The sequence below is a fragment of the Acanthaster planci genome, linkage group LG15 (assembly GCF_054643075.1).
Source record: "Acanthaster planci isolate LZ-2023a linkage group LG15, COTS_SCS, whole genome shotgun sequence".
NCBI lineage: Eukaryota > Metazoa > Echinodermata > Asteroidea > Valvatida > Acanthasteridae > Acanthaster > Acanthaster planci.
In genome coordinates this window covers 11,255,468-11,268,792 of record NC_141791.1, presented here as the reverse complement: position 1 = coordinate 11,268,792, position 13,325 = coordinate 11,255,468, and the positions used below count along the sequence as shown (strand labels likewise).

Below are 13,325 nucleotides of genomic sequence, written 5' to 3'. Positions count from 1 at the left end.
CGAAATATTACTATAGCCTGACTATCTGCACAAGGGGGACCGTTTCAATAATGTAGGCCTAAAGAGTTACTTCCTCTCTGGTGCACGCAGCGGCGTCACTGTGGTACATATTGCATGGAGGGAAGCGATGAGAATGAACCAATCAGACCCCTGTCGCTGATATGTAGTTCTTCATATTGGCATATGAACGACATGATCTTGCACAATGTAGGCCTACACAGAGTTTCCACCAATCAAAGTATACTTGTGGATCTCGGTATGAACGATGAAAAAAAGTCCAGCAATTTGATTGGCTGCTCCCTTTTTTGGCAGATTAGCTAATTCACTGTGTACAAACGGTTGGCAGATTCGTCAAGTGGGGATTTCTCAACTTGCAGTAATAAGTGGACAAAAGCAAGTAACGCCACGCAGCCTTCATATCCTAAGCATAAACGCTGACAAAGTCACGAAGGATCTTGACTTAGTCAAGTCTGGCAACGTTTTGTCAATAGCGTAGGGTTTTAAAAAGCCAGAAGTCGGTGACAACAATGCCCTTCGTCGGCGTATGCCTTTGTTCGGTAATTTGACGACATCCCAATCAATTTCGAAGAGTCCTAAGCGTCCTTCCTGCAGTCTGGGACCTAATTGTCCAGATCTGGCCAAAAAAATTACCTGAAGTGTAAAAACTGCATAAGCAGCCCACGTGGATTATTTCGTACTCATAATGTTATAATCATACCTACCCCTTAAGCCCCACCAACTTTGGGGAAGCAAGATCTTCGATTGGATGCAGTTGGGTCACGTGATTGAATACACGTGACAGACCGTGCGAGCATTTCGGTTTTTGCCAAACAAGAACAGTGAGCTGGTGAGCAACGCGCAACAGTGACGACCAACAATCAACTGAGCAGCATGGGGAGAACTTCGCCACTGAAGTTTGCGGTCTTCTGTGCGAGCCTAACGGTCTTTGCTGTGGCTAGCAATGACAGTAAGTTTACTTTTGTTTGTTTCGTTATAATTCCCTTGCTGAACTCACTTCAATATATACAAGTTTTTAGTTTATAGCGACGTCACGGTAGTAATGCAAACTATCATAAAGTGTGTAAGGAAAAGGTCATCCAAAACCACAGCTAAAGTGACGCAGTTGAAAACATGTGCCGTCGTTGTAATTGTATCTTCAGGGTGAGTCTAACTTCATCAGCGTTACTTGATGTAATTTCAACCAATGTACTCGAGGATGACTTACAAAAGGACAAAAGCTGAAACCTTCTTTCGTCAAGTTGGCCCGATTAAGTAAGCGGTAAAAGTTGTTTATAGTTGATGTACCTCACGTGATATTAGTTGAACCGTAGTTTCTTGTATGTCAGCTGTATTTCCATCTCCAATCGTGTATATGCAAGCACCATTGTCTAATTAATTGGCGCGTTATGATTTGATTTCATTCGATTTCATCTCCTCACTTGTGAGTCTTATAATCTATAACGATGGTATTTGATCTAAATATCTCTCCAACATTTGATGGCAGTCATTTGCCCTCCCCCACCCGTGCTTCCCAAAAAGTTCAACAACCATCCCACCTTCAAAGTGAAAAAAGGGGATGTCTCTGAAAAGTTGGTCGGAGTGTTTTTCGTTCGAAAAGTACTTTGACAAGCAAGGATGATTTTGTGATGGGCGTTACCCCACCACCGAGAACCTATTTTATTCCTTGTGTTGTTCTTGTTATTTATTTGACTTGCTCTATTACGTTTGTACATGAAGCCGTCTGAGGACTTGGAAACAAGTCCCCACTCAAGAATTCTTTAAAGAATAACCGTCTGTGCAAGTCCATGGGCGTAGCCAGGATTTTCCGAGGGAGACCAATTGGGGGGATTTCCAAGGGGGCGAAGCACTCTTCAGGTAAATATGAAATATGATACATATTATATATGTAAACGGCTGGAATGGGTGAATTTTAGAATTTTTCAGTCAAATTAGTGCTTTTAATCCCCATTCATCTTTTTCATTTCTTTTGTTTCCCCACTCTTTTTCCTGTTTCATTTTTCAAATTCTTTCCAGAGTTAATAGACACATACAAATCGCGTTTGCCCCAAAACACAAGTATCCAGACAAAATACCAGCACTGGGGAACTTTCCCCACCATCCCCACCCACAGGACGCTCATGACACATGCTTCTTTCACCGCCATCCGTATCGGTAAGCCCTAACTGAATAACTGGTGATGACTGGGGTACATTCTCAATATGCTCTCCACTTGTCCAGGATGCCAGGTCAACAAAATCCATCCTCTCTGCTTTTCGCTGCCCATCATGATGAATTGGACGCTGTCACTTTGCAACGCTGTTACTTCCGCTGCTAATGGTTGTCAAAGGATGTGATCGGGCTTTGGCATCCCCAATGGTTGCGTTGAATAAATCACACGAATGTATGTGCACTCAAGGGCTATAAGCACTCCTCATTCACACGAGACCTTTCTATGGTGCGTCGAAGTAACATTAGGCAATTAAAGTGCTATTTTTTAAATTATTTTAAGGTATCTTGAGAAGATTTGGAGACATCTAGAAATCAGTTTCAAGATATTTAAAAATTATCGATCCAAGGCTATTTACGGGGCAAAAGTTATGGGAGCATATCTTGAAACGATTAAGGATATCCTAAAATAATTGGAGATATCTAAAGTAATCAAAAGGGACCGAGTTAATTTGAATTATCACTTAGGCGCGCCATACCTTTCTATTTTTCCATGATCTACATGTCAAATTCTCAAATGCCATCATCTTGGGGTCGAATCCCAGAGTGATAAATTTCATCGATCATATGCTCTTTAGTCACCGTAAAATAATGACCGTCTTCGTACGTATTTTGAATATTATATCATCCCTTCTTTCAGTGAAGAAAACAAAGGGGTCGGCAGTTGTAATCCCAAAATGCGCTTGCTCAAAAATAAAAAAAAACTGGACACTTTGACCAAATCCATTAAACGACCGTAAAGTGGAAAGATGATTTGGGAGGATGTGATATTGGAGATGAAATGTGATTTACGCAGGCATCATCTAAAATCACATCAGAGCCGGAAATCACATCTGGGATGATGTGATTTTGGTCAGGTGCCCGGACAGTAAATGTGATTTTGGAAACAAGTGTTGTAATATTGGACTCTAATGATATAATCCTGGTTGCTATTTCTGACTCAGATGTGATTTTTGGTGGTGTGGATGTGATATTTGATAATCCCCTTACCATAATCTCATTCAGGGGAGTCGCCTTTCCATTTTTGTAAAGAAATCACATCCAGGCCGTTCACTCCAGTAGTTTCAAATGCAGCATTGTCATTTCAATTTGTCGACATATATAGACGATTACTTTATCGTACATCTCAAAAACAAGAGCCATTTCGCCAAACAAAACTATAATGGGCATGCATACCTCTGATTTGGGCAGGATTTGCGCACTCATTAAGTTTGTAATCAACAGGTTCCCAAAACGGTTTTCTTTTCGCAGTAATTACCATCAATCACATTGTAAGTGGGAGCAGTAAGACGCAGCAGGCACCCGTCAAATGTAATGGATGCACCTGCAAATGGTTTGACGTTGATGTTTATAAAGGCACGTGAACTTCCAAGTTCAATCGACGTGGACAGCGTGCCAAAGGAAACCATCAAGCTGAAAGTTTCTGAAACTGTCACGTATACACATGGTCGTAAATCTCGGGGGATGAGCGGTATACTGTGCATCCCCCACACATTTTTCGAGGTGGCGGGAATGGGCTATTGAATCATCACCCCCTTTTTGTAGTGAGCACATAATTAGAGCGGATTGGGAACAATTTTTCAGCCTTTTAATGACTGACATGAATTCCATATCACCCAAAAAGGAAAACGATATTTTTAAAAAGCCATAAGTATGCCATTTTGAATACTTATTACAGATGTGCATCCATATCACGAACAGCGATCTCTATATAGAGTCATATGATGGCCTCCTCCCCACTTTTAAAATTTTCATGGCAGGGCAAGTCATCCCCCTCCCATCTCCCATCCCCTCCAATTTCCTGCACAAATTTGTGCCAGTGCGCGCGCGTACGCGAAACTGTTCCGTAGATACAGGAAAAATACTTGCAGAAATGGCTCCCATAAGGTTTGCACATTGCCAGAGACGTGAACTTCCACATTAAGGAATCGTCAAAGAAGAGGACATCTTGGACAAAGGAATATGAATCCGGCAGTTTATTGCGCTCGAAAATACGTAATCACTTTGCTCAGGGAATATTGGCATTAACAGGGAAAAAATAATAATTGAAACACAAAGTTGCATTCTCAAGGGGCGATGGTAAAGAGGGAAAGAAGTGCCTCGCGTGGACCTTCTGCTGTGCCATATTATTAACCTCAAGGCAGGATGCCTTCTTACGTAACACGAAGAAATTTCTGAAGTCGAATGTGTTGCTGGTTGTACTTTTCAAACAAATGAAATAATTCTTCAGCCTGTCAAACTTCCAGGTGAGATTTCCAGGCAAAACAGGAAGCGCTGACAGATACGGATGCGCAAAAGCACGTAATGTGTTGGTGGGATTTTGTGCCCGAGTAAAAAGGGGGAAGGAGTAAAGACTATCAGACAATGTGGGTTTGTCATCGTTACACTTTCAAGCAATATGAAGATTAATGATTTCCAATTACGAACAGAATGCCATTTGTTTGAATCAAAGATGCAAATTTTGTTAGGCGCTTTTTAGTAGTATTTTACAGTCTCTGAATGGAGAAGATCCAAATGTCGTGCGTCTTTCATGCTTTGTTTTGTAGTTACGATGATTCGACCATCCTGTAGCGTAGACGCCGTCCCAGTGTGCACGATTGGCCACCTATGTCAGGAAAAATTGAATTCTCCAGCGAGGCCCAAGGATGGCATAGCCTTGTGTTATTGTGACGACGCCTGCGACTTCTTCGGCGACTGCTGCTACGACTACCAAGGAGAGTCCGAGGGGTTGCCACCGCCGCTCCCAGGTGAAGAGGGCGGCCCGAATGGGGGGAGGGTCGAAGGTGTTGGTTCCATTCCAAACGTTAGTTGCGACAGTGAGAGTGATGAAATTGACAGAGGTGACAGCGGAGGGGACGGTGGGGTTGAATCTGGCAGCCTGGGGGAATATTTGTCCTCTGCGGGTCTTTCCCGGCACTACTTTCAGTGCACCTTCGTCGGCACGAACAAGCCTCGTCGACAGGTGCGCCTTGGGTATTGGTTGAACAGCTTCTGCCCAAAAAACACGTCCCGGACTGTTCGTCAACTCTGTGAGAACCCGCCAAAAGATGACCCTATTCTGAAGCTCCCGGTGTATGGACCTCGGGGGATCTCGTATAAAAACGTGTACTGTGCCCTGTGCAACGGCGAAGATCGCCGCGTTCTGCAGCCGTGGGCTACGGAGATTTCCTGTGACTTGCAGAACCAGCTAGACGCCAAGCTGGAAGAACTGCGTGGGGCAGGGGTTGGCACCAACTACACGTTGGACTTTGGCCAGAACCCAAACTCCCCCTGCCGACTGGTGTCCGCTCCATACCAGGGCGCCGGGGCAAGGGACTGCTTTCTTGATGTGGTCGAGAAGTGCAGTCCGGAAATTGAAAACCCGTCTCTCTGCAACGCTTGCACCTCGTACATGTCCGTGATAGTCGATTCTGATGGACTGTCCCCGCAACATGTGTACAAGAACCCGCATTGCGCCTTGGCCAACGGCGTTGATGTCACACAGGAATCGGTGATCTTCTCGTGCATGCAACTGTTGGGCAATATCGGTGACATATGGTTACCTGTACCGTCTTTGTCGATTCTCATCGATTTTCAAAGTGGTACCGCTCAAGTGGACGATGTCACTTTGCCCTCAAACTGTCCACCCGACTTTGTGTTCGATCCCTTCGCTGGACGTTGCCGAGTCTTGTCATGCGCCAGTGGTTACGAGCTTGATAACGGAGAGTGTTTGGCACAGGACATTCCGCAAGACGAGCCCGGAATTGGCGGCAATTCTACTCTGCGGTCAGTTTTTGAATTCCTGGTAGAGGCGAAAATCGAGGGTGAAATTGACTGTGGCCGTGCTGGCGAGATCAGCACGTGCCTGTTCGGGTCCTTTCTTCAAGTTGCGAGCGAACTCTTGTTGGGCAGGTCTCAGAGCCACGAAACCAGCCCAGGAGGGTCAGTTTCAAGATGCCATCGTAACGACGTCAATATCACCTCTTTTGCCCTGACACTTGGGAGGGAAGATTTTTCTCTGAACCAAACAATGCCATCTTATGATGGCCTCGAAAAGACACTTGATCATGTTCTTTTTAACTTTTCTCAGAGTCGTTTCCAAAAATGCCTTTCGCTTGATGGCAAAACCATTGTCATATCCGTTTCGCTTCTCAAATGTTATTTGACTGCATGCAGCAACCGGGATATGGGAAGCTGTGACAGAAAGATAAGTAACATAACTGACTTTTTCCCGCCACAGCCACACTCCTCACTTGGTTTTATCCAAGTCAATAACGCCTGGTACTCGGATCATCAGGCAATATTCTTTGTGAACTACGTCGGGCATCCATCCGTTGGAAATCTTGAGAAGCTTGGCGTGAGTGTGCAATTGTGTGATGGCCCACTGCTCTCGTGTCCCCACACCATTTGGGAGGCGTCAACCTTTCGACCTGTCCCTGAATCATACAACGTCGCATTAATACATCTCCCGACTGGATACATAGTCTCACCGGGAAATTTTTCAATCCTTCGCAACGGCAGCATAGCGATCTGTTCATTCTTTGACAGGACTCCTCATTGGACATCAGATCATGTTGCTCAAGGGCTTATAACGTTGATCGGATTGTCCTTGTCGACGATCGCAACTGCAATCATCTTCGTAACGTATTTGGTCTTTCAAAGCCTTCGTAACCACTTACGTATACCGTTATTGAACCTCACTGCTTCGTTGGTTCTAGCCAGTGCCTTGTTCCTGTCCAGTAACTTGGCTATGGCAAATGATGTAGTCTGCACTGCAGTCGCCTTTGCAGGGCACGTTTTCTGGCTGGCGGTGTCAACCTGGACAAATGTCCTCGCGGTGGGCATGTACGGGGCCTTTACGGGGACAGTCGTAATCCTTCGAAACCGTAGAATTACCCGGAAACAACTCCTTCTCTCCTACCTGTACGCTTACGGTGTGCCGTGCGGTATCAGCGTCACCTGCCTCGCCCTGGATTTGGCATGCCGCTCGTGCGACATTGCGTTGTTCAGTTACCGGCGGAAGGACGCCTGCTGGATCTCCAAGCCTGAACAAGTGCTCTACGCGTTTGCACTGCCGCTGGGGGCGTGCGTGGCCATCAACTTCGTGTTGTTCTCCCTCACCATTCGTGGTATTAGAATGAACGGGAAGAAAACGCGGTCAGTCAAGGGCAAGAAATCAATCATGAGACAGGCAATGGAGGATCTACCCATCTATCTTAAGGTATGAACATCTGGAAGGCCGATTCACACCGCAGGCGAATGTGAAAGCGATGTGAATTTGACGTCACGAAAAATTTGCAATAAAATTTCGCACGAGTTGGAATGTGTTAACCCTTTTCGAATTGGCAGTGGAAACATTTGATCTGACGTCACAAATTCGCATTTGACTTCACTTTTGCGCCAAGCACGAACCAGCCTTTAGGGCATTGATTTCAATTCCATCCCAGTGTGACTCGAAAGTGAGTTGTATGTCGAAAATATCTTATCCAGAGACAGAATTGATCAAATTATCACCAACGTTTTTATGTACAGTGACTATATTAATTAATAAACCTTTCTAGATTTAAATCTTTCCCGGCCCAGTTACGCGGGGTATACATTCCATGGGTTAAACTCGCAAAGAGCCGGGGGGGGGACAGATTCCAACCCCCGTTGATTTTGCTTATAGCATTTCCGGGATTAATTTCTGCATGCTAATACTTTATGACAACTTTTTTCCAGCCTCATTTTGACACCAAATTTAAGAAAATTGGACATGGCGTTTCTCTCAATGAAGAATTTTAGAAGGCAGGGTGAAGTATGGTGTAAAATTTACCATTGACTTTGTACACAGAAGTACATTGTACAAAGGGCAGTGGTTTCCTTTTGTCACGAAGTCTCTTGCTTTGGAGACGATATATTAATTATATAATTAATTTATGCATATTACCGTATACAGCTCATAACATCTCTTGTTTCATTTCCACTGAATATACAATTCATACAGTATCTTTGATGCGAAAAATGCAATAAAATCACCCGATAATCGGAAGAAGATTATTGTGTTAACAACCAAGAAGTAAGTATGGATGTTTACAGCTTCTTGCTAGTGTGAAAACAGAGGCTCGTGGTCTCAAAATACAGAACGACCTCCGTTGAGCCTAGGAACAGGCTAACATTATTTGGGGTGGATAAATATTTTTATGTTTTGTGCATTTTTATGACTCTTCTGAGGAAGAGGCTACATTATCGAGCCTTTTTACTTATGAAAAGAAGGGAAGTTAGGACCCATTAAATAGACCAGCTGCAGTGTGTGTTTTTCGTTTCCAAATAGGGATGTACATGTTAAACCTAATTTTAGTCGATTGTACATTTATTCTGACGTCTAACCATAAATTCGCATATTTTAGTGTTTTATGTGTATTTTTTGAGTGTTCTTGTTTTAATTTCCAGATCTCCAGTTTGATGGGTATATTTTGGCTGTTCGGTTTCCTAGCAACCGCCACCGGGTCAGCAGCTTTAACGTACATCTTCTGCGTCTTGGGCTCCTTCCAGGGTCTCCTCGTCTTCGTCAGTTTCTGCAACTCTCGCGCGAGAGAGCTGTGGAGGGCCAAGCTGGTGGCGTGTTGGCGCCGTTGCTTGTGCGCCGCGAGACCGGCTCGACCGCCCGAGGCACCGAGGCGGCTGGAGGGCCTAGGGGCACTCACAGTGAGCGGGCGATGTGGGGCGAAGGGGAACAGCACCGACGCTGGAGTGGGTTCGATGTCACATCTGCAGACGGAAGAGACCGCTCTGTGAATAAAAAACGCAACGCCCCCTATAGTGGCTCAACCGAACAATAGGGGTCACCAGTGACGGGATCAATTTCTGAAGTAAACACTTTTTAACAGATCTCACACAACAGAAATAGAAAATGACACCACTTTAGCTTCATAATGTCTACATAGGTTATTTGAATTTTAGAATAAATTAATGTATGAAAATAAGCAACCAAGTGTACCACGTTTTGTCATGCATAGAAAATGAATTTCAATGCATTTATTTTCGTATTGTACATTATAAGAGTAGTTGGGCATAGCAAAATATGTAACAATAGTAAGGTGCATCAGTGTATATTTAGTGTATGTTTTGTGCAAGTACGTTTTAGAGAAAACAGATCGAAGATTTATCGTGGACATTTTGTGTGAACTTAGCAACATCCATAATGTGTATTACTAGTAGCATGTTTTAGCTGATTTCATCAGAATCGTTTGAGTAATTGTCATTAGTACGTTAGATTCTGTTGCAAATAATGAGCCTTTATCATTTCCATGATGTAGTGGCCTGTAGTTTCGTCAGCGCAAAGCTGATAATTATGCAGCCGCAAACCACATTGTGACCTGCGCGGACAGAACCTCAACATCCACTGCAACAAAAAGTCCTCTGAGTTCACATTTCATTCCTTCAACAAGGTTATACTTCTTTATTAATCCTCGAAGGTAAATTACTAATTTATAAATACTGTTTCGTTGATAATCAATGCTGATTCTAGTGGATGGAATGGTTGAGGGTAATTACACTGTGCGTTTTTATGAATGGCGGAACAATATGTTTAGCCACAGCTTTATGGATGTACCTATGGGAGTTAGTTGTTCTCGAACTCTGGCGTCTTTATCAAAGATCGTGTAGCGTCGCGTAGATACGATAGCGCCGCTATGCGGCGCTATATAATCTTTGGTCTTTATCGCCGCTGCGAACTGAGCAACGTCCAGGTAAGAAAGTTGCCTCAAATTTCTCGCTTTCAGTACCTTTTCTACGTTATGTGCCCTCACTAAACTTGTTTCATCTTAACCACTGATCGCCATAGAGTATAGTAGTTGATAATAAACCGGAGGCTAGTGCCATTTTAATTCATTTTGGGATTGTTTTCTTAATCGTATTTGTGGGATTCCTTCGCAATAGATTTCATGCCTCACACGTTACGTATAAACAATACCTGTCACGTTGCATTACGCTGTACATACTGTGCATGGTACTGGTAGACCTCGTGTATGACGTATGCGCTGTTTCTTATAGCACAGCGCGTTCGTAGGACTACAAGTCTTTGCATGTCAGTGGGGCATGACGAACATTCGCCGTGGTTAAACTTGTGGACTTTTGTCCAGAGATGTCACGATTGTGCAGGATGTGTTGTGACGATAATGCTGCATCGTGTTGTGATGGTGATCTACCTATTCAAAATAAACTAGTCAAGTATACAGCGTTCGCACGTGCCCTCGCTCGTGGTTGAAGCTGCCCGTAGGATGCGATCAGCGTGGGCAAGGCGGTCTACACGTGGTGGTTGTTTACATTCAGTCACGTATAGGTCAAAGATCTACATGTTCAGCGTAGGCTTCTTTCTAGAATTGATAAAATGTATATTCCCCGTGCAACTACACATGCTGATGGATATTTGTTTAATGCGTCGTTTTTATATGCACGTACTTGGATGTAATGCATTGTGTTTTGACGGCAGCCCGAGAGTTCGGGGGGGGGGCTAAATTGCTTGCATGCTTAGGCCATTGCCAGCAACTCATCACCGTTTGAGCAACCATACCGGGGTAATTTACTACAGTGCATATGTTATATTTCAGTTGTATGTTTTGCAAGACCACTTTAATAACTATGAGAATAATTGAACTATTCGTGTGACTGTGTTGTACTTTGTGTGCAACATTTCTTCAGCTTGAACAGTTACGTCTATGAAATCATTTTACATACAGGGTTTGTTTTGAGGTGCAACCTCAAGTGCTGAGATGAGACCAATGAATCTAAGCATTAATACTTGATAACATATTCGGTGTCCAACCCATCGGGGGGGTATTCTTGGTGCCTTATCCAATACTAGAGGATTGACCTACCACCCCACCACCAGGGGCGGCCTAGTAATCCACGTCCGGTTACAATAATGATAGTGTGCAAGACTGGCAGGCCTACATTAATTCAGGAAAGACACTAAAACACACAAAAAAGACAGGAAAGTGAAATAAGTGACAATTTACTGAACATTGGAGCAGATTCTGTCCTAAGAGATATTCATTAATACTCCGTTCCTACGGTCGAAATCACCTGGCTGGTCTTAAATGGTCGATGAAACATGAGCCGCTATGTACATGTACATGCTGTATTTCTAAGTCTGCGCTACCGTGCCTTTTCTGCTTTTGGTAAGTCTCAGTTTCGAATTGTATTTATATTTTAATTCAACTACATCCCCGAGTGGGTTTGTTTTGGGGTTTGGACATTTTGGGGTTGCTAATTTGGAGTTAGTAAATGATTACGTTTAAATAAATGAATTGTAATTTAAAAACCATTAGAAAGAAGTAACAAACGTGATTTTTTTGGCCAAGCCTAAAAACTTGATTGATGGATTCAGTCTGCACCAAATACTGAACGTAAGATTTCTTAGCCCTTCGTCAAGTTGTATAAGGGCAGTTACGAGACTTAAAAATAACTAAGCTATGTTTCTGCAAAAAAGGGAGCAATTGGTATTTTGCAGACTTCTCGCACACGCAGTAATTCCCAGTCTCGCGGCGCGGCATGGTGTAGCTCTGACTTATAGAGGAATGAAAACGACCGCGGAAATCTCTACACTGGCATCATGCCATCTCGCCGCGCCACAGCGTGCCAACAATGTTGAAAGTACTTTAAGTTAATAGCGTCCCTGTTCGCTTCAAGTCACTGCCGCTTGCCATGCAAGCACAGTAAATTCAGACAATCACACTTTGTGAGCGCACGACTCGGTCGCCATGGATACTGCTCTCAGGATAGGCCCCCACCCATCCAATCGCCGTGCTTTAACGTAACGAGCATTCCAGAAAAAGTGTGGTGTCTGTCTATTCAGTTGTACTGTAACAGTTGTAATCAGGGTTTGGGTGCTAGACTTTTGACGTTGCACGAAGGACACATTTCTCGGGGGGGGGGGATTTACTTTGGGGCAGGGAAACAGAATTACTCAGAAACTTTTACCAGTGCGGGATCCGGATTGCTAGCTTTTTAAAGAAAGATAGCTTGTTTCTGCAACAATGTCCGGGGGGAACACATTTACCAAGAGACAGTCTCACTGTTTACACCGGCTTGTGTTTCGTTGATGGTATACGGTTGCCTTTAGGGTGAGCTTTAGAGGGCAGGCATCGAAGGGGATTTAAAGACGGTAGCTCCCAGCTTGAACTGGATTGATTTAGCGTTAAAGACGAAGATGCTGAGTTCATACAGCTTCTTTTAGCAGAGGCACTTTTATCAAGAAGAGTAACCTATACAACCCTGCCTGGCCAAGGGATGCTATCTGTGTGGTTTTGGGGAGGTTTGCGTACTGTCCAAATTGACATTCAGACCCTTATCAAGTCTTTCGTTTGTTATTAACCAAACTGCTGACTTTCTGTACACTTCCCATTGTCATCGTTTCTTTCGAGAACCCCCAGCTTAACCAGGCACCCTTCCGACTTCATGCAGACACCATACACAGCACTTTTTTGCTGGCGTTTACCCACCTCACGTGTAAAGCGTCCGCTATCCATGAAAACGGGGCGACTACACCTAGTATATATAAGTAGGCAGGACATCATAATAATTGATGAAATAATTGATGACGTCACAGCCTCTTAACGTAGTCGCCCTTGTAACCTTGAGCTAACAAAACCTCTACTAATTGTATCGTAGGGTTTTGTCCTTATCAGCAGGCCATTATAGGAAAATGTGACACAACACAGGTTTTCCAACTGTCAAAAACAAAGAATTCGCATTTTTAAGGCAAGAACTTGTCTCGCAAATAAGTTGTACATGGAAAACAAAGTAAAACTTTATTTAATTATAACAATTCTCTCTGCCTTCCATACAGGCTAATTACTTCCCACGTAACCCATCAAAAGAAGCACCACTTCACGTAACTAGGTCAGCGTGAACAATTTGGTTTTGATTTAACTCTATGAAAATGAATATCAAAATCAGTTTAGAAGCATATTCATCAATTGTGTTTTGTGTTTCAACGGTGATTTGTAAGTATCCAAGCGCCCTCTTGCGCTCCCCGTTTGTCAATACTTGGCAAGTGCAGGCGTTACTAAAGTTCGACCACCTGGTAATTGCAACGTAGCAACATGCACGCAGAGTTTCTGGCGAACGGTTGTAAT

General features: G+C 43.7%; 1 protein-coding gene across 4 annotated transcripts in view; it reads left to right on the top strand.

Moving 5' to 3' along the window:
• Positions 1 to 116: 116 nt before the first annotated feature.
• Positions 117 to 13,325, top strand: part of LOC110990282 (uncharacterized) — a 93,492-nt gene continuing 80,283 nt past the window's right edge. For 3 of the 4 annotated variants that reach the window (XR_015427869.1, XR_015427870.1, XR_015427871.1), the window contains exons 1-3: positions 117 to 967; positions 4,773 to 7,426; positions 8,638 to 9,935. Coding sequence is in view for 1 of the 4 variants with exons in the window: in XM_087146814.1 (XP_087002940.1) it covers positions 892 to 967; positions 4,773 to 7,426; positions 8,638 to 8,982 (3,075 nt within the window). In the remaining 3 variants the exon portion in view is untranslated. Of the gene's footprint in view, positions 968 to 4,772; positions 7,427 to 8,637; positions 12,828 to 13,325 lie in introns of those variants that run through there. The other variant, XM_087146814.1, reaches the window with a different exon arrangement.